This window comes from Eptesicus fuscus, chromosome 6 (genome assembly GCF_027574615.1).
Source record: "Eptesicus fuscus isolate TK198812 chromosome 6, DD_ASM_mEF_20220401, whole genome shotgun sequence".
NCBI lineage: Eukaryota > Metazoa > Chordata > Mammalia > Chiroptera > Vespertilionidae > Eptesicus > Eptesicus fuscus.
In genome coordinates this window covers 25,682,636-25,703,231 of record NC_072478.1, presented here as the reverse complement: position 1 = coordinate 25,703,231, position 20,596 = coordinate 25,682,636, and the positions used below count along the sequence as shown (strand labels likewise).

Below are 20,596 nucleotides of genomic sequence, written 5' to 3'. Positions count from 1 at the left end.
GAAAAAAATATCCTCAGGTAAGGATTAGCAACAACAACAAAAATAGTAATAAGGTCAGAGTGGCCAAAGTGGAGAGAAGGAGAGAGGTAGAAAGTGAGATGGGTAGGAATGGGCCTTGGTGAAAACTATCGTTATCTAACCTGAAGGGGAATCCTGTGCTTCTGTACATAATTGGGTTCTGTGCAAAGGTGCCTGGCTGAGGGCGCAAGTGGGGACTGCAACTCATCCTGAGCTAAGCCATACGTGTTGGGATTGGAGCTGCATGGTGGAGGGGGCACCTTTTTCTAGTTCTCACAGACTTTGTGTAGTTCCACAGTGGCTACCATCGGAAGCTATTGGCGGTGTTGCCAGAATGGGGACCTGGCCCTTGGCAGGTCTGCCTAGAACCAGCCGGTAGTGTGTGGGTTCTTTTATTATTATTACTAGAGGCCCGATGCATGGATTCACGCACATTGAAAGGAAATTAATTAGAAGAAATATTCTAGAGGTTGGGAAGGGACCACAGGAGGGCTCCAGGGCGTGTCCAGCCCATCTTGCCCAGTCCTGATCAGCTGGACCCCAGCAGCAAGCTAACCTACCTATTGGATTGTCAGCCCCCTGGTGGTCAGTGCATGTCATAGTGACTGGTCAAACAGTCGAATGATCAGACACTTAGAATATTAGGCTTTTATATATATAGATTACTAGAGGCCCGGTGCACAAAATTCGTGCATGGGGGGGGATCCCCTCAGCCCAGCCTGCACCCTCTCCAATCTGGGACCCCTCGGGGGATGTCCGACTGCCAGTTTAGGCCCAATCCCACAGGACATCCTTCTCACAATCTGGGACCACTGGCTCCTAACTGCTCACCTGCCTGCCTGCCTGATTGCCCCTAACCACTCTGCCTACCTGCCTGATCGCCCCTAACTGCTCTCCCCTGTCGACCTGATAGCCCCTAACCACCTCTGCCTCAGCTCCCGCCACGGTAGCTTTGTCTGGAAGGATGTCCGGAAGACGTACAGTCTAATTAGCATATTACCCTTTTATTAGTATAGATTATTATTGGATTTATTTATTTGTTTGTTTGTTTGTTTATTTATTTATGTTAATCCTCACCTGAGGATATTTTCACATTGATCTTTTTTAAAAAATTCTTTATTGTTGAAAGTATTACATATGTCTCCTTTTCCCCCCATTGACCTCTCCCTAGCTGTTCCCACCACCCAGCACATGCCCTCACCCCCCAACTGTCTGTGTCCCTGGGTTATGCTTATATGCTTACATACAAGTCCTTTGGTTGACTATTATTTTTTTGTTAACCCTGACATGAGGGTATTTTTTCCATTGATTTTTAGAGATAGTGAAAGGGAGGGGGAGAAAGAGAAATAAAAGAGAGAGAGAGAAACATCAAAGTGAGAGAGACATATCAATTGGTTGCCTCCCACATGCACCCATGGGGCTGGGGAGCAAACCAACCACCCAAGTGCGTGCCCTTGACTGGAAATAGAACCCACGACCCTTTGGTGTTGGCGCCGACCCTAACCTCTGAGTACACTGGCCAGGGCTAGTGTGTGGGTTCTTGACTTTGTGCAGGAAAAATTCCACAACACGAGTCCAGGTGGCTATGAAGGAACGTTTGTTATTAAAGGGACAGTAAAACACGGACGGGCCTAGCCTAGGAGAAGCAGCAGGAGAGCCTGGGCTGGGCTGTGCTAGCTCTCTGGGACGTCAGAGGAAAGGGGCTTGGGGGCAGGTTCAGGGGTGAGCCTGGGATGGGCTGCCGCTGCCCCTTGCTCCCCTGGTTGCAAGCCTCCTGGCGCCCTTTAGAGTTTAGGAGACGCAGGCCTTTGGGGGCAGAAGTGGGGGAGGAGAAGGGGGAGTAGAATGGTAGGAGCTACTCCCCAGAGGAAAGCATGCGCTGGGTCCTCTGTCCTGAGGCTTCATCGCTCCCTGGCAGGTGGGAATCTTAGGGGAGCCTCAGGGGAGGGTTTCGACAGAATGTTCATCAGTTTTCCAGGTGTGCTCCTTCAGGGTCATGGTCTCCACTGATTGGTCAGTGTCAGGGCAGGGGGTTGTCAGTCATTGCAGCTGGTCCTGGTATTGCCCACCTTGACTGCCTTTCTGGGTCTGGAGCTGAAATTCGCCGAGGCCTAGATGTTCTCTCTCAGGAGGCGACCTTTTGTCTGTGCTGTAAATTGCTCGGCCAGTTTGCGCAGCGATCTGCCTCAGTTTCCCTATTCCACTTGTCCTGGCTTGCTGGCCTGTCTCAGAGGATTTAAAATCTCTTTGTTATTAAATAAACTGACAAACAAAATAGATCCAGAGACATGGAAGCATGCAACAGACTGATGAATCTCAGAGGGAAGGGGGTGGGGGCGAGAAGAGATTAACCAAAGAATTTGTAAGTATATAGACATAACCCACGGACACAGACAAGAGTGCGGTGAAGGCCTGGGAAGGGGGCGGGAGCAGGGTGCAGGGGGTTTCTGAGGGGGGGAAGGGGGATTTCTGTAATGCTTTCAACAATAAAGATAATTTTAAAAAATAAAATAAAATAACTGCTATTTTTCTATTATGCTAAAAATACACATAACATAAACGTTATCCTTTCTACTGCTTTTCAGTTACAGTTCAGCAGCATTAAGTAATTCACATGCCGTGCAGCCATCCCCACCGTCTGTCTCCAGAACTTGGGCACCTTCCCAAACTGAAACTCTGTGCCCATTACACACTCACTCTCCCCCCGCACCTCCCCGCCCCGTCCCCAGCCCTGGCCCCCACCATCCACTCTCTGTCTCTGTGGCTCTGACTCCTCCAGGGGCCTCACACAGGGCCTCTTCCATCTCATGTCCTTACTTTGTTTATCCATCGTGGACACCTGACTTGGGTAGTTTCCCCCGCTCTGGCTATTGTGAATCATGCGGCTTTGAACACTGGGGTGCAGATTTCTGTTTGAGTTCCTGTTTTCCATTCCTTTGGGTAGGGACCCAGAAATGGGGTTTCGCGCTCATATAACTCTGTATTTAATTTCTTGAGGAACTACCATTCTGTTTTCCACGGTGGCTGCACCATTTTACATCCCCATCAGCCATGCGCAGGGGTTCCCATTTCTCCACATCCTCACCAATACTTGCCATTTTCTAGCTGTTGTTTTAATAACTGCTGACCCAGTCGGTATGAAGTGGCATCCCACGGTGGCTTTCATTAGTGATGTTTAGCACCTTTTCGTGGGTCGGAGGCTTTTGTGAGAAGATTCAGAGTCAAGAGTGAAAGTGGTCGACTTGGGATTCGTGTCAGGTGTCTGATGCATGGTTTCCAGGGATGATCTTTGAAAACTGGGAGCAGAATCTTTATACTTAGGGCGCCAGTCCGTTCTCTGTCTCTCCCCCCCTCCCCCACCCCCGTGATGTTTAAAACAAAGCAAGCGGCACTGATGTTTGCAAGTTCTTCCCGACCATGTGTCTGGTTCTCAAGAGCTTTAATTCACCTTGGGTCTCACTCCCTTGCGGCCCTTTCTCTGCCGGAAAGATAAAAAGTAATAGAATTGGAAAGCTCTCACTTTCTCCCTTGTCTGTAACCTTGACAACAGTGGCGCCCAGGGCTGGGGCCGCCTTTTTCACCCTCTTGCGCTCAGAACCTAGGGAAGGCTCTTGTTTTCTCCACCCGTTCTTGCTGGCCCGGCTTTGCAGGCTGCGGTCTTTCTGAAGCCGCCTCCTGGGCACCTGTCACCCCATGGCCCGGTCCCTGGGCTGCCATCATTCTCCTGCTGGCTTTTCTCTCCACCTCCTGGTCTTTTCCAAGCTATTGTGTGACCCTCTCTCTGGCCCTGCCTCTGTCTTTAAATGCCCCGCTTTACGGCCTCTTTCTGCAAACACTCTGGGCGTGTTGGTTGGGAGGGGTAGTGCTGGCTGCTGTAACCTTCGAGCCTCCAACTCCCAAAGGCTTAAACGACAGACGCTCATTTCTCAGGCACTCAAGTATGCAACCTGGGTGCTCCTGGTTGGTGGCTCTCCCGGGTGGCTTTCTCCTGTCATCCTCTAGCCCTTCCCAGATGTCCCCTGTGCAGAGGGAAAGGGGAGGTTTGGAAGATGGGGGGGGGGGGTATGCTTCATGGGTGGTACTGGTCGTGAGCCTGCCACTTCTGTGTTTTGCCCCGTTGGCTGGCTCTCAGCCACATGGCCACACGGATGGATGCACAGGGGCTGGGAAGTGAACGGCCGCTGCGGACTTGCGAGCAGAGGGGACAGCCTGCGCGCAGCCACGCGTCTCTGCCCACCGAGGGATCGGGTCCCCACCACAGCTGCCATTTCTCCATGTGTGCGCTTCACCCCGTCTCTCTCAGCGCATTTCTGGGTCCCGATCGGAGGGAGATTAAGGATGGTTGTCTGCTGGCTGGGGAAAGGGGGCCCGAGTCCGGGGCCCAGGGGAGGAGAGAAGCTTAACCAGAGTTTGGTTAATAAGCATTTTGATCCCCTTGGTGAGTGGGGACAAGCAGTTCAGCTAATCGCTTAGACCAGTGGTCGGCAAACCGCGGCTCGCGAGCCACATGCGGCTCTTTGGCCCCTTGAGTGTGGCTCTTCCACAAAATACCCCGGCCTGGGCGAGTCTGTTTTGAAGAAGTGGCGTTAGAAGAAGTTGAAGTTTAAAAAATTGGGCTCTCAAAAGAAATTTCAATCGTTGTACTGTTGATATTTGGCTCTGTTGACTAACGAGTTTGCCGACCACTGGCTTAGACAAAGAACGGGAGTGTGACTGAGCTTGTTGTAGGTACACAAGGGGGCATCTGTGAGTCTTAGATACTGGTACACGGGGAACAGGATTACCGGCTCAACCACTGTAAAGCACACAACGCAGTGGCATTTAGTACATTCACCATGTGGTGCAGCCACCACCTCTGTCTTCTAGTTCCAGGATATTTCCATCACCCAAAGGAAACCTCATGCCCATTAACAGTCTCTCCCCGCTGCACGCCCACCCCCGCCCCTGAAAACCACTAAAATCAGCTTCCTATCGATATAGATTTGCCTATTCTGGATAGTTTATATGTTGAATCATACAATACGTGGCCTGTGTGTCTGGCTTCTTCACTGAGCATCGTGTGTTCAAGGTTCATCCAGGTTGTAGAGAGCGTCAGGGCTTCACTCCTTTCCATGGCCGAGCAATACTCCACGGCGTGCCTGTGCCACGTTTTGTTTATCCATTCATCCATCGATGGATATTTGGGCTCTTTCTGCTTCTTAGCTATTGGGAATAGCGCTTCTACGAATGGTGTTTACATTTTTAAATGGTGGAAGAAAATCAAAAGGAGAATAATATTTCCTGACATGTTAAAAAGTATATGAAATTCCTATTTCGCCCGGGTCCAGGTGAGGCCATGTGTCCCTGGATCCGGGTGAGGCTGGGTCCCGGGTCCGGGTGAGGCCTCGCGCCCCTGGGTCTGGGAGAGGCCACGCGCCCCCGGGTCCAGGTGAGGCCATGTGTCCCTGGATCCGGGTGAGGCCTCGCGCACCTAGGTCCGGGTGAGGCCACGTGCCCCTGGGTCTGGGAGAGGCCACGTGCCCCTGAGTCCGGGTGAAGCCGTGCCCCTGGGTCCGGCCGAGACCAAACCAGAGGGAGTCGGACCTCCGTTACCACCATTTGTCCACCATCCAGAGCTGAGGGGTCAGTGCTGACATGTATACATAAGGAACTGGTGGACATTGAAATTGGGTCTCTAAAGAACTGTTGGTCCAGAAAGAAACTCACTACAGACTGATTCATTTGCCTGTCAGCATAACTATTATTGCTCGTCTCACATTCAGTTCTTATAAGTTTATTTCTAGTGACACATGATCTCGCTCATCTAGGGGAAATGATGAACAACATAGACTGATGAACAAGAACAGAACCAGAAACAAGGAGGCATCGATCGGACTATCGGGCCTCAGAAGGAGGATAGGGGAGGTTGGGGGGAGGGGGGAGAGATCAACCAAAGGACTTGTGTGCATGCATATGAGCCTAACCAACGGTTAAGTTCAACAGGGGGTAGGGGCATCCGTGGGGAGGGGTGTGGGATGGGAATGGGGGGATGAGGACAAATATGTGACACCTTAATCAATAAAGAAATTTAAAAAATAAATTAATTAATTAAAAAAAAAAGAAATTCCTATTTCGGTGTCCGCAGAGCAAGTTTTATTGGCACACAGCCACTCCCATTCATACCGTTTCATCCTCCGTGGCTGCTTTCACACTGTAACCACAGAATTGCCACAAAGATCTGATGTCCTGTAGAGTCAAAAATATTTGCTCCTGTCCTTTATGGAAAAGGTTGCTGACCCTTGAGCTAAGGGATCACAAGGCTGGTTTTTAGCCGTCTCCTTTGCAAGCTCTGCTCAGATGATATAATAACGTTTTCTTATTGACTTTTACAGTTATGCTTTTCCAGATTTGGGGGCTGCAACCTAATTGAGAGAGAGCCCCATTGTAATACCCTGTAGAAACAACAGATGCATGCGTTTGTGTGTATACGTATGTAAGTATATCGGAATCGGGATTGTAGCTGATGAGTCGTCCCCGTGCACTTGTCCCTCTGCTAAGCGCTTTCCATGGGTTGCTTCATGTAGTCCTCACGGTATTCATGTCGTTTTCAGTAAACCAGAAAACTGGGCATCATAGAGGCCCTCACGTCCCAAGGTCACATGTGAAGTGGTTGGAGCTGGAATGTGAATGTAATGGGCTGAATGGTGTCCCCCCCCCCACCCCACCCCCGAATGCATAGTTGAAGGTCTCACCCCCAGGACCTCAGAATGTGACTGTACTTGGAGCGTGGCCTGTGAAAGGGGTCGTCGAGATAATGAGGTCATTCGGAGGGCCCTGATCCAATATGACCCGTGTCCCTATAAGAAGAGATCAGGACACAGGCACTCACAGAGGGACGGCCCCGTGAGGGCGGAGGAGAAGACGGCCGTCGACACGCCAAGGAGCGAGGGCTCGGGAGAAACCGACCCTGCTGACACCTCCATCTTGGACTCCCAGCCTCCAGAACGGTGAGACAATACACGTCTGTTGTTTAAGCCACCGGGACGGTGGTGTGTAGTGTGGCAGCCCCAGCAAACACATCCCGTGCAACTAGTACCCTCGCCAGGAAAGCCAGTCCTCCAAGTTCACAGAATAGCATATTGTCCCTCATTCGGACTGCATCCTCTGAGGCCCTTCTCCTTCCAGAACCTTCCTCTTCCTCAGAGGCTTAGGCCTGACAGCCCATTTTCTTTCTTCTCTAGATTCTCTGAGACCTACTTCCCTCGAACTCTAGTGCCTGCTGCGCGGGCCCTGTTTTGCAGAGCAAATGTGGTGAGTTCGTTTCCTCTGGAAGCTCCTGCACTTGCACATCCTCTTCTGGTTCTCCGTCTCAGGTCCGGGCCCACGGCCCCTGCAGCTGCTCCCGCTGCCCCCGGCGAGAGGCAGCGACCAGGAAAGGCATCCGGGACGCCGAGTTTCTGCAGAAATGCGCAGGGGGAGAGTGGGTGCAGACCATCGCCGAGCAAGTCATTGCACACCAGGCGCCGCCCGTGGAAGAGGAAGGATTTCCAAGAAACATTTCTTATCGGCCAGGGTGCGATGGGGAAACTGCGCCGGTCTTGTTATTTCCGTTTATTCTTAAGGAAGTATACATTTAGATGGGGTTCTTAGCTTTTTTAAAAAAAGACCAGCTCGCCCTAACCGGTTTGGCTCAGTGGATAGAGCGTCGGCCTACGGACTGAAAGGTCCCAGGTTTGATTCCGGTCAAGGGCATGTGCCTTGGTTGTGGGCACATCCCCAGTAGGGGAGTGTGCAGGAGGCAGCTGATCGATTTTTCTCTCTCATCGACGTTTCTAACTCTCTATCCCTCTCCCTTTCTCTCTGTAAAAAGTCAATAATGTGTATATATATATATATATATATATATATATATATATATGTTTTTTTTTTTTAAAAAAAAAGACCAGCTCTCTGATAAAACCTAAGGAATCACACTTCAGTGGAGAAACTCAGAATGCGTGTAACTTGGTCCCTCTGCAGAGCATAAAACCACCTGGTCCCTTAGCGCGCAATAAAATGGGCAGAATGGTGGGCACTCTTTATTCGCAGCCAACCTTACCAACTTGGTCAGAGGGATTTTTGGACTGCTTCCTTTCAGAGTGCAAACACGGGTGAGTTTTGAGCACTTCCACCACAGTCAGGACCCGAAGCGTTACCATCACCCCCTAAGTTTCCTCGAGCCCCTTGGGGTCTGTCCCTCCCTCACTCTTGACCCCATGTGACCACTGGGCCTGGGGCTGCTTTCCTCTGGGCTTCAGCCCGGGAACCTTTTCCCGTCCTGGACTTGCTTTGTGTCTTTTCGCTGCAATAAGTCATCGCCGTGAGGATGACTCTGCTGAGCGCTGTGAGGCCTCCTGGTGCATCCTTGAACCTGGGGCTGGCCCTCCAGTCCTGTGGACAGACTGCCTCTGCTTGCCGGAGCCGCAGGAGCCCGCCTGGGGTACCCTGACCCCAGGGGGAGGAAGCGGCCCTGCCCTCAGGGACTGCTTCCCTCCCAGGACCCCTGCCCTTCTCCCCGGCAGAGGCCAGCTGCAGCTCTTCTCCACCCCCTCAAATCCTTGGTCTTCTCTCTTGGATGCAGGAGATTGGGTAGGTCAGGAGATTCATCCGTTTCTCTTTCTTTCTTCTTCCTCACTTGTTTTTTTCATTTTCTAGGATACAACAGCCAACACGATTCCTCCCCTGTCCCCAGGATGTTCCCAGTCTTTGGGAGGAAGCAGACATTCCAACAAGTACAGGTCATACGGAGTGTTGGTGTGGGAGGAGCACCAGGAGGGCTTCCTGGTGGAGGTGGTATTTATGTGGGAGAGATGCACAGGATTTAAGGCGAGCACCCATGTTGGGCTGGGGGTCCAGAAACAGCTAAGGAAGTGGTTCTTAGGCCACACCCTCCCCCCATAAGGATGCTTGCACACAGGGTTAATGGAGGGAGGATGCTCAGCAGAAAGGAGTGAGGGAAGCAGAGTAGGATAGAGGCCTCACGCCCCGGGCAGCCCTGGAGCCTGAATAACACCATGGAGTTGATCGCCCCTTGGGGTGAGGGCTGGCCCCTTGCCCCTTTGTGACCGTCTGCTATTGGCTGTGGTCAGGTCTGAGGGCTCCTGCAGCCACTGGACTGGAGGGCCGTTAGCAGGGAACACTCCAGCTGTGGGGATGGGTGCTCCAGCTGTAACAGGCGGCTGGACCGGGCATCAACGTGCCCACAGAGGGGCTTCGTTTAGTCTAGGATGACTGGGGTTTCTGGCAGGGGGTGGGGAGCACTGAGGCCAGAGGTGGGGACCAGTGTAAGACCTGGCAGCGTCTTGATGTAGTCATGAGCCTGGACTTCGTCCCCAGGTAATAGGGAGCCATGGGAGGATTTAGAACCCAGGAGGGACGTGGCCCAGTTGGGAAGGGCTGCCCTGGAATTCCCCCTCACTCAGGGTGAGGATACATGATGTCTCTGGGGCTCCTCCAGGCTGACTTCTTCAATCTGGAGCGCCCCTAGATTTCCCCTTTGCCGGGAAAGTCACAAGGGGGTTAGGCTTCTGTGCAAGCAGCTGTGCGTTTCCTCCAGCCCGTTCTTCCCCTTCTTCTCCCCTCGTCCCTGCAGGATCTCAGCTGCCCAGATTGTGTAGCCTGGGTCACCTCCTCTGGGTTTGAAGGGTACCTGGCATCTGTGTCCTCACTCACCAGGACCCCAGACCCCACCTGTGGTAGGGAAAACCCCTCCACCTCAAGCTGTCCACATCCGAATCCCAGAGCCTGTGAATATGTGACCTGACAGGCGAAAGGGACTTGGCAGAGGAGATGAAGCCAAGGGGCTTGAGATGGGGACATTATTCTGGACCATCCATGTGAGTCTAATGTGACGACAAGCGTCTTCTTAGGAGGGAACTTGAGGGGGAGAGAGAGAATGACAGAAAGAGCATGAGAAAGGTTAATTGAGACATCTTATCATCTATCTAATGAGAGAGAGAGAGAGAGAAGAGAGAGAGAGAGAGAGAGAGAGAGAGAGAGAGAGAGAGAGAGTTTAATTGGCTGGAAGGTGATAGAGTGCTGACTTGGAAGGTGAAGGAGGGAGCCCTGAGCCAAGGGATGTGGGCGCCCCTAAAAGCTGGAAAAGACACGGAATGGATCCTCCCCGAGAGCCTCCAAAAGGAATGCAGCCCCACTGACATCGTGACTCCAGCCCCAAAAGACCCATCTGAGGCTCTGAGCTCATAACATCATGAATTTGTATTGTTTCAAGCCTCGACGTTGGTGGCTTCTCCTGTGAGTAGCCACAATCACTTAGCAGTGTGGAGGCTAATAATGACAATAAGAACTTCTATTATTGAGCATTTAATTTGTGCCAGGAAGGGTTTTATGACTTGTATCGCATTAAGCCTGAAACCCCATGAAATCATTATTATCCTCATTTGACCGGCGGGGACCGTTGCTTGTGGTGTGTTGGATGATCATGTCTTGCTGTGTAACAGTTACTCTCAAAGCTGAACCGCTTTACAGCACACATTGTTTATTCTCCTGTAGTTTCTGAGGGTCAGGAAAGCGGCGGTGGCTTCGCTGGATGCGTGCGGATCGGGGTCTCTCAGAGGTGACCGTCCGCTGCTGTCTGGAGACCTCAGTCCCCACGCGTGGGCTTCCCCACAGCCCTCTGTGCATTCCTACATGATGACCGGCTCCCCGTCCCTCCACTCCGCGAGTGATCCTGAAAAGAGAGAGCAAGGGGGAAGCCGCAAGGACTCTTATGACCTCAGATGGCCCCGATGCCATAATCGCAGACGTTACACGATGTCACATCCTCCTTATGCTGTTTATTAGAAGCAACTCTTAAGTCCAGTGCACACTCAAGGGAGGAGGATCGACGCATTTGTGGACATGTGTTAAAATGACCGAGTTGGTCTGTCTGCCTCCTGGGCCCACACTCCCGGATGCCCTGAGCAGGATTGTAGATGAAAATACAAGCCCCAGCAGCCCCTCCCAGGTGGCAGTATTACCTCATGGACTGTGTTCCCCCTACAGTGATCCTCGGAAGCAGAGCCTACGTTACGCCCATTCTCCAGATGAAGAAGCCGAGGCCCAGAGAGCTAAGTCACCACCCAAGGGCACGTTGGGAATATCTTGCAGAGTCAGGATTCGAACCCAGATCTGTCACCGTAACAGCCAACACGTGGAGCCTTTCCTGTGTGTCGCACACACCCAGTCCTCGGGTGCTCATGTCAGCCCCGGGACGTAGATGTTACTATCATCAGGCCCATTTTACAGGTGGGAATGTGGAGACACAGAGAGATTGAGAACTTTCCCCGGACCCCGCGTGACTAGCCCGTGGTGGAGATGGGATTGGAACCCCACCCCTGGGGATGCGCAGTCCGGTTGCAGAGTCTGCGCTTCTCCTCCAGAGCCTCTCTTAGACACCAGGCAGCTCTGTGTATCCTCCCTCTTGGTGCAATTTGCCACATGTTCACACTGGCTCTTAACTGCAGCTTCTGGGGGCAGGACCCCTGGGTGCACAAACAGGGGACCACTGTGCATCTGCCTTAGTGACCGTAACTCCAAGAGGGGTGTTTTGCTTGGCAGAGAACAGAAGGGAGAAGGCAAGAACCGGCGGCACTTTTCTTCCAGGGAACTTGGGGTGGTTCCTGCACCTCGTTTTTAGCTCGTGGCGGATGCTCTGGTGCCTCTCCACACCCTCAGCGCACACGAGACTGACCGCTGTCTCTGGAGCCTGTTCTGTCTCCCTGGAGACCAGGCCCGAGGTGTCATGGGATTGATGCAAGGCTCAATGCGTGACTGACAGTAGCTGGTGGATAAATACCCAGCTCCCTCGCCCCTCAGTTGGGATAACTCTGCAGAGTGGGCTCTATGCCGCCTACAAGAGGCTCCCAATGAGGTTAAGCCCAGGTTGTCACATGTATGTGGCTTGATAACACCCACTGTGGGTTGGATCCCTGCCCAGTCTCACTACCTCCCCCCCTACCCCCCCCCCCCCCCCCCCCGCCCGAGTTTTCTGAGAAACTACTCTCACTAGAATCCTGTCTCAGCGTCTGCTGCTGGGGGACCCTAAGGAAGGCATTCCTAGATCTCCATATGGATGAGATTGTGTGTGTGTGTGTGTGTGTGTGTGTGTGTGTGTGTGTGTGTGTGGAGTTGGGGCTGGGACAGGGTGGGAGGGCTGCTGTGCACCGTGGCCATGGCAGTGATGTGATCAGACACAGTGGAGAGCTGAGGAAGATGAAATAGTCAAATCTCTAAACTTGGCAGAGGGCCCTGGATTAGAATCTCAGTCCTCAAGCAGTCTTGGACGGCACATCTCCTCTCCAAAGCCTTCCCTTTTCTTTCTTTCTTTCTTTCTTTCTTTCTTTCTTTCTTTCTTTCTTTCTTTCTTTCTTTCTTTCTTTCTTTCTTTTCTTTTCTTTTTTTAAATAGGTGGAGTCGAAATTCCTACTTTGCGATGTTGACGCGTCGATGTTGTTAAATGTTGTTAGCAATGTGTCTAGCACAGGGCCTGGTACGTGATAACGGAGCGAAGAGGCCCTGGAGCCTGGGGCTTCCTTCTTTGGGGGCAGGTGGCAAAGCTCATTCAGTATTGGCTGCAATAAAACAAGGTGATAAGAAACGGGAGAGAGATGTTGGTTGGAAAGCAAAAAAGAACAGGGGGGAAGGAGAGAGAGAGAGAGAGAGAGAGAGAGAGAGAGAGAGAGAGAGAGAGAGAGAGAGAGAGCGCAGACCAACTTCTCTTCCCCGCGGAGAAAGGAGAATTTGAGAGTTTGCACACTGTCTGCATGAGTGGCAGCAACTCAGCAAAAAAGGTCCATGGGGCACTGGCAGTAATTGAGCAATTCTGGCTCCGCCCGCCCCCCCCCCCCGCCCCCCCCCCCCCCCCCACACACACATCCTCTACTTTATTGGAAAGCCCGAGGATGCAGAAAGGGCCTCCTCTCTGAATGACAGGAGCAGCACGATGTGGACGATGTGGACGTTCAGCCTGCTCCTCTTCTGGGGTGAGTGTGCTAGATTCTGTCGAACTCAGAAGGCTTTCCGGGGAGGCTCAGCCACAGCCTGACCCACAGGGAGCTCTGTACAGTGAGTGGCACCGGGGAGGCTGACCTGCTGGGAGACAAGGGGGCCAGGCTGTGCCCCTGCCTCTGTCAGTCAGTGCTTCTAGGCCAGCGAAACAGCTGGGGGGTGGCCGTGGATGGAGGGGGTGCCAAGAGTGACTCCCTGCCCACCCCTCCTGACCTGGCAAAACGTAAAGATCTCACGAGCTGATGTAGGCCGCTCCCCAGGAAGAGCCCGCGTTTCCTTGTCACATACGCACTCCTCCTGCTTTCATCACTTGCCCCAGAAATCCTTGGCACTTGCCCTGGCTGGTTTGGCTCAGTGGATAGAACACCAGACTGTGGACGGAAGGGTCCCGGATTCGATTCCGGTCAAGGGCACATGCCCGGGTTGTGGGCTCGATCCCCAGTAGGGGAAAGGAGGCAGCCAATCAATGATTCTCATCATTGGTGTTTCTATCTCTCTCCTCTCTCCCTTCCTCTCTGAAATAAACAAAAATATATTTAAAAAAAAAAGAAATTGTTGGCACTTAGGGAAACAGGGGGGCTGGCTTGGCGGCAGGTGAGTCCCGGCCAGATCTCAGGTGCATCTAATGTAAGGTGACCAGATTTTAACATTGGTAAAGCGGACACCATTGACCGGGAAGGGGGGGGGGGGGGACGGTTCTTGTTTAAAAATTTGGTCTATATTGTAATCGCTTTTGTTTTTTTAATAAAAGGAAATTCACTTCTTATATCATCATTGAAGTTGCATCCTCTTTTCTTACTCATTATGTTAAAAATCTAAAAAAAATAATTTAAAATTATATTATAAATTATTATATACGTATTGCTTAAAAACACAGTAAGTAGGTACATAATTACATGAACATATTTTATTGTTAGTTTATAAATTAAATTAATTTGATTGTTATAAAGTAACTATATTTTAAAAATTATTTTAATTTCAATCCTATATTTTTTTCTAAATAATAACAACACTAACTTGTATTATCTTTCCTCTGAATTTGCCATAACGTAAGTCGTAAGTGTCACTTTCAAGGCCGGCGGTAGACTTTTTGCCGCCACTATAAAATATAAATAATACGAGTACTGTCTGCTAAATTCAAGAAAATTTGTGTATTTATGAAATAAATAAATAACTTACCTAAATTATCTGAATAGCTGATTTGTAATGACATCACTTGTTTAACTAGCTTACTAGCACGCAGTACGATGTGTATCGTCTGAGAGACAGTTACAAAATGTTTTCGTCGTTGCCAATCCCAAAGAATGCCATTGTTCATTAAGTCCAAACAACGGTGGTCGAATTCTAACAACTGATCAACAATGCGAAGTTTGATAAGCAGTTCTCGATAATCAGTTCTCAACAATTGTTTGTTATTAAAGTTTAACATTATAAAGTTAACAAAAATAATATAAAACTCATATCCTGGCTAAATAGCCACATGGCCGCCGAAAACCGTATATTCCCTTCCTGTTCTCCCGCCGTTCCCTAGCTTGTCGTGCATTCTTTCCAAAAATCGGGACTTTTTTAAAACGCCGTGGGACACGGGACAAATTGTTAAAAATCAGGACTGTCCCGCCAAAAGCGGGACGTCTGGTCACCTTAATCTAATGACCTCTTTTCTCTGTTTGCAGGTTGGCAGCCCTGGTCAACACAGGCAGCTTTGGGTAAGAGACTGCCCCTGATTGAAGGCAGTTGGACCTTGGATAAGTGCCTCCGTCCCTCAGTTTTGCCATCTGATTAATGGGTGTTGTAGGACCCACCTGGTGGGATAGTTGTGAGGGTTCGGCCCCACGTGGAGCTGTTCAGAGGGGGCTCTGGAGTCACACTTCCTGGGTTCGAATCTTGGTTCCAGTGCCATTACCATGGGGACCTCGAGTGTTTTAGTACATTTCAGGGACTTTAATTTCCATGGAAATGAAGGTAAGAGGAGTGAATCCCAGAGTTGTGTGTTTTTTTTAAATTTTTATTTAAATCTAGTTGCTTTATTTTGCACTTTTAAAATTCACAAAAAGATTCACAATATCTGCTTTCCCCTTTTGATCACCAAGGCTTTATAAGACAATGAAAATGTTATCACATCAATTGGGCAAACTCAAAAACAATGGATAATTTACAAACAAAAAATTTTAATGAAGAACATTTAATTGTAAAATACACACTCTGGTACACATCTGAATTAATCTATCCTAAAATTAAACTTTAAAGCTTAAAAACAAAAAACCACACAGACAGATTTAACACCAGAATAATGCTAGTGGCAAGCTTATTATAAACCACTTTAAACGTTTAAATGTTATCTGTTGAACCTACATTTAAATTCAGTTGTGAGTAAAAGTCCTATAATTGAATGAATTTCAAAAAGTGAACAACTCTTTTACCTCCATGGTAGTTTCTCAGTTTATTTTTTAAATTGTGACATCCTGACTAAAGAAAATGGATCCTGGACCTATAACACTTCAGGAGAAGAGACCCTGGGGACAGGGGAGAAACAAAATCAGTGCTTTTATTCTTTCTAAGGTGGTTGTAAACAAACAAAATCATTGCTCATATGAATGAAGAATACCAGAGATGATACGTGGGGTTGAGTTTTGGCTATGTACAACATCCAAATGGCAAAAAGTAACAATTCAAGGTGGTTTTATATAGGAAACATAAGAAAATCATTGTTGCCTTCAATTCAATTTTAAATTTGTGGAATGGCATAGTATATTTTTTGAGGTACCTATTACAGGATCTGCTAAATTATTTTATACTGCTATTTCCATATTTAATAAAATGTTTATCTACTCTGGGTACTGTTAAGATAGTACCAATAAAGGCCACTAAAAATGATGCCAGAATTCAGGTGAGAAGAGAGTGGAAATGGAAAGAGGATGGGAGGGTAATGACATTGGGTAGTAATAACAAACATAATTTTTAAGGTTTCCTAAATATGCCACAAAATTATATTTTTTTGGCTAAATGCCACTGGACAGCTGGAAAGTGATCAGGAAATGACTGGAATATCCTAATCGTCCCAGTTAGATTCCTAACCTGTTGTTTGGATGGCTAGCTCATGAGGGATGGCTCACACAGACTGCTTGGTGAAAGGTCATTGTGCGAGGCTTACTACCTACTCTGCTTTGTTTCTTCCAAGAACACTTTTGAAGGGCTAAGAACCCCTCAGAAAAGCAGCAAAACAAAGAACTCTTTAGACTACAAGGAGATTAACCAAGGCATAATCAGTAAATAGTTTAATCATGGATATGTTGTTAGTCTTCTTTCTGGAGATAGGAATATGGGCCAATGGCAAAAAATAAAATAAAAATGTAGCTCTACTACTCCCTCAAATTCTAAATTTTTCTGTTTCAATTAGAAATTTTTCAAGAAAGTTCAGCTTTAAAATGGCCCTCATCCTTCATCTCAAATTATCTATATATGATGTTGTTTAAGACACACACAAGAATTTCAGGATTATTTTAAGAGAAGACATTAATTTAGGTCCCTTTGCTTAGAAAACAGGATTTTATTGTGAGGTGTCTTTTAAGAGATTTAAGTGCTCTAGGTACTGCCATGAGAATTTATACTCAAAGCAAGTATTCTCTAAGATACCAAGGTATTCAGTTTATTTGGATCTTATACTTAAACATATTAAAACTTACAAAGCCTAAGATAAGCAAGCAACAAGTCAATAAGATCCCAACTTAGAATTCTAACATTTTCACATGGTATCAATGACTACAAAATGCAAAAAATCTTATAAATGTTTAAGTCAGTGGTTCTCAACCTTTCTAATGCCACAACCCTTTAATACAGTTCCTCATGTTGTGGTGACCCCCAACCATAAAATTATTTTTCGTTGCTACTTCATAACTGTAATTTTGCTACTGTTAGTGAATCGTAATGTAAATATCTGTGTTTTCCGATGGTCTTAGGCTGCTAGATATTTACATTACGATTACACCACAACATGAGGAACTGTATTAAAGGGTCTCGGCATTAGAAAGGTTGAGAACCACTGATTTAAGTGGAGTGATCTCTAAAAATTACACTAGTGTGACCTAACAAATGATCACATACTATCACGAGACTACAGCACATGAATAAGTACAGAAAACTGTTCTCCAGAACTTGAAACATCACTTGACCCATCATTTTAGAGGGGGAAAAAGATAAGTAATTAATTAGAAGTCTTTATACGTAGATAAAACAAATTTGAATTAAAATATCTTAAGACTATTTTAGATGTTTATTTGATCTCGGAACTGTGGTCAACATCATAAAGTACTTCTCTTCATAAAAAAAAAAAAAATTTAAGGATTTACACAATCGGTGGGGGAGGGGGAATGTTTAGCGGGTTTAGTACCTTTTTTTTTTTCCCTGAGCAAGTAAATTTTTAAAAAAGGCTCTTTGAAGTCTTAACTAGAGGTGTCATACTCTGCAATGAAATGCTTGAATTCTTTCACACACCGCTCACCTATTTCATGTAAATTCTGTCTCAATGCAAACTGTATGGACTTTCCTAATGAAGGATCTTTTCCCATCAGCATTTTCCATACCATCCCAAAAGTTTCACAGTCTTGTCAGTAAACCTGTTCAATCTCTCTTATTTTATTTTATTTTTTAAATATATTTTATTGATTTTTTTACAGAGAGGAAGGGAGAGGGATAGAGAGTTAGAAACATCAATGAGAGAGAAACATTGATCAGCTGCCTCCTGCACAATCCCTACTGAGGATGTGCCCGCAACCAAGGTACATGCCCTTGACTGGGATCGAACCTGGGACCCTTCAGTCCGCAGGCCGATGCTCTACCCACTGAGCCAAACCGGTCAGGGCATCTTTAAAAAAAAAAAAAATAATAAAAATATATATATATATATATATATATATATTATTGATTTCAGAGAGGAAGGGAAAGGAAGAGAGAGAAGCATCAATGATGAGAGAGAATTGTTGATTGGCTGCCTCCTGCCTCCTGCACGCCCCCTATCGGGGAACGAGCTGCAACCTGGGCATATGCCCTTGACTGGAATCGAACCTGGGACCCTTCAAACCACAGGCCAACGCTCTATCCACTGAGCCAAAGCAGCCAGGGCAATCTCTTTGGTTTTTGATGCTATTGCTTTGGAGCAGCTATTGAGCTGACTATCTTCAAATAATCCTATGCCATCTGCTGCATTTGACTCAGGTTCTTCTGACTGGTCCATGAACAATGGTGCTGTGGATCCTGCCTCCTCCTCAGAAACTTCAAGTACGTTCCTTTCATCTGCCTTCTCCAGCTCCCCAGCAGCCCCCTGGCCTGCAGCCTCAGCAGCTTCCTTCTGAGTGAGCTGACTGGGGTTGTCTCACGCCTTCGATGAAGGAGCTGCTGAGGAACTGGAGGGGGAAGTGCCTCTTGATGTTTTCAAAGACCGAACAGGTCTCTCTTGACCTCTTCCTGGCTTTCCTTCATGCTGCCGTGTGCCGTGAGCAGCAGCACGCACGGGTTTTCTAGGCTGAGACGGATGGAAAGAGTATGTTTCGCTTCTTTCTGGAGAGAAGCTTCTACTACGCACCCTGGGGCCAGATCTGCTGTGTGCAGAGTCCTTTCTGCCAATGGGTGATTCTCTGAAACACGAGTTTCTCTTTCATGAGGAGACCGGTCTCTGACATCACGGGGAGCGTGGACACTTTTTCTTCTAAAGCCATCTCTCACGTCCCTGTGTTCAGGCTGGCGGCCTCCAGAATGACCATCTCTGGTCCACTGGGAGGGAGACATCTCCTCTGTGAGGTGGGCCACTCCTTCCATCATGACTGGCTTATCTACTGTGGCTTCCTTCCACCGGCCTGCCTAGCCACAGTGGTTGCTTTGTCGCCGTGCTAACTGCTCCACGGTAGCCATCCCTGGGGTGATCTGGAGGAGGTGCCTTTCATAGTCCACATTGCATCTCTTCCGGGAGCCGATCTTGGGCGGTAACCGAGGATAACGGGGCCATGAGCATGGTCCTTTGCCTGGCCACACGTTTGCCAAGAGAATTAGTCCCCGCGGTCCCCTGGGGCACACGGAGGCATTCAGGCCTCTCAAGATTCAGCTGCGTCCCGGTCGGTCTCTCTGTAAGATGCCGGCTTCAGGACAGGCTCTGGGTTCCAGGCTGCTGCCACGCAGGCTCCCCTGGAGTGGTTAGAGGCCTGGTCGGTGTGTGCTTTTTTCCAAACTCCACTGCGTCTGCTCACCCTCAAACGCAGAGGCGTAACAGCTGCCCGATTCAAATGCAGCGCATGACTCCAAGTCCCACCACGGAAAATGCCTGCCCGCGTGTGGCTACCTCGACCCCCTCCGCGAGCCGTCCCCGCCTTCCCGTACCCTGTCCCCACCCCCGTCCCCCTCTCACAAAGGGAAACCGCGCTCACCCAATCCCACAGAGTTTTGATGAGGATAAAGGAAGGTCAGATAGAGGCAGTGCTGAAAATGGGATACAGTAAGTGCTCAATTAAATTAGCCCTCCCCCGCCCACCTCCTCCTCTTCTCCTTTCCATCTCCTCCTCTCTCTCCTGTTCCATTTCCTCCTCAGAGAAATACGAATTCTCTGGTTCTTATTATCTGGGCTGCAGATCATCCAAAGCTGGTAGACAATGAGGGGGCACAGCCAGGGTAACGGCCAGGACTCCTTCCCAGCAGCAGGTCACTCCACTGGGCCCTTGTCTTGCATTCTGACCCGTGGTGTGACCCGGGGCAGGTTGACCCAATGCGCCTAGCATCCCTTTCCACATCTGTACCCTGTGGTGGCAGCAGGTACCAAAAGGAGGTTGCCCGACAATCCCGACGTCCCAGTCTTGGGGCGTGAGGACCCGGGACACTGGACTCTGGGTGCTAACACCCTGAAAGCCTGGGAAAAAGACCTGTGCACCTCACCTGGCATGTTATTGTGGGGACTGCGGAAAACACATGGAAGGGACCTACAAAAGGAAAGTTCTGGTTATACTTGAAAAGCTCTCCCTGCCTCTCTAAGTCACGTTTTTGGCGTAGGTTAATTAAGTGACGACCAGTTAAGTTGTTTTGCTCATGATTGAGCATCGTGTGTGTCGCAGAAGTGGCCTTTGGCCTGGTCTCCCGGCTCCCTGCCTTCCCAGCAGCGGCCAGACAGCACCTGTGAGCATCTGAGTTGGTCTTGTCCTTCCTCTGTCCAGAGCCCTCTAGGGATCCCACCTCCCTCAAGGTAGAAGCTGAAGTTCTCCCCAAGGCCCACAAGACCCTGCATGACCCGCCCCATTTCTGCCCTCACCTCGTCCCTCCCTCACCCTGTCCAGCCACGTGGGCCTCATTGCTGTTCCTCCGACACACCAGGCCCAGTCCTGCCTCAGGACCTTTGCATATACTGGGCCTTTTACCTGGGATGCTCTTGCCCTGCATAGACACATGGATCCCTCCATCATCATCTTTGTGTTTCAGCTCCTGTGTCATCTTCGCAGTGACTACCCTATTTTTTGACATTGTGTGACTCACCCGCTCCTCTCTGGATTATCCGCTCTATGATGGTTGATAATTTTGT

General features: G+C 49.1%; 1 protein-coding gene and 1 pseudogene across 1 annotated transcript in view; one reads left to right on the top strand and one right to left on the bottom strand.

Annotated features, from left to right (window-relative positions):
• The first annotated feature begins 12,988 nt into the window (after positions 1–12,988).
• Positions 12,989–20,596, top strand: part of ADGRE1 (adhesion G protein-coupled receptor E1) — a 53,981-nt gene continuing 46,373 nt past the window's right edge. The window contains exons 1-2 of the mRNA XM_054718354.1: positions 12,989–13,019; positions 14,718–14,750. Coding sequence (XP_054574329.1) covers positions 12,989–13,019; positions 14,718–14,750 — 64 coding nt within the window. The remainder of the gene's footprint in view (positions 13,020–14,717; positions 14,751–20,596) is intronic.
• LOC103303154 (periphilin-1-like) lies at positions 15,533–20,508 on the bottom strand (annotated as a pseudogene).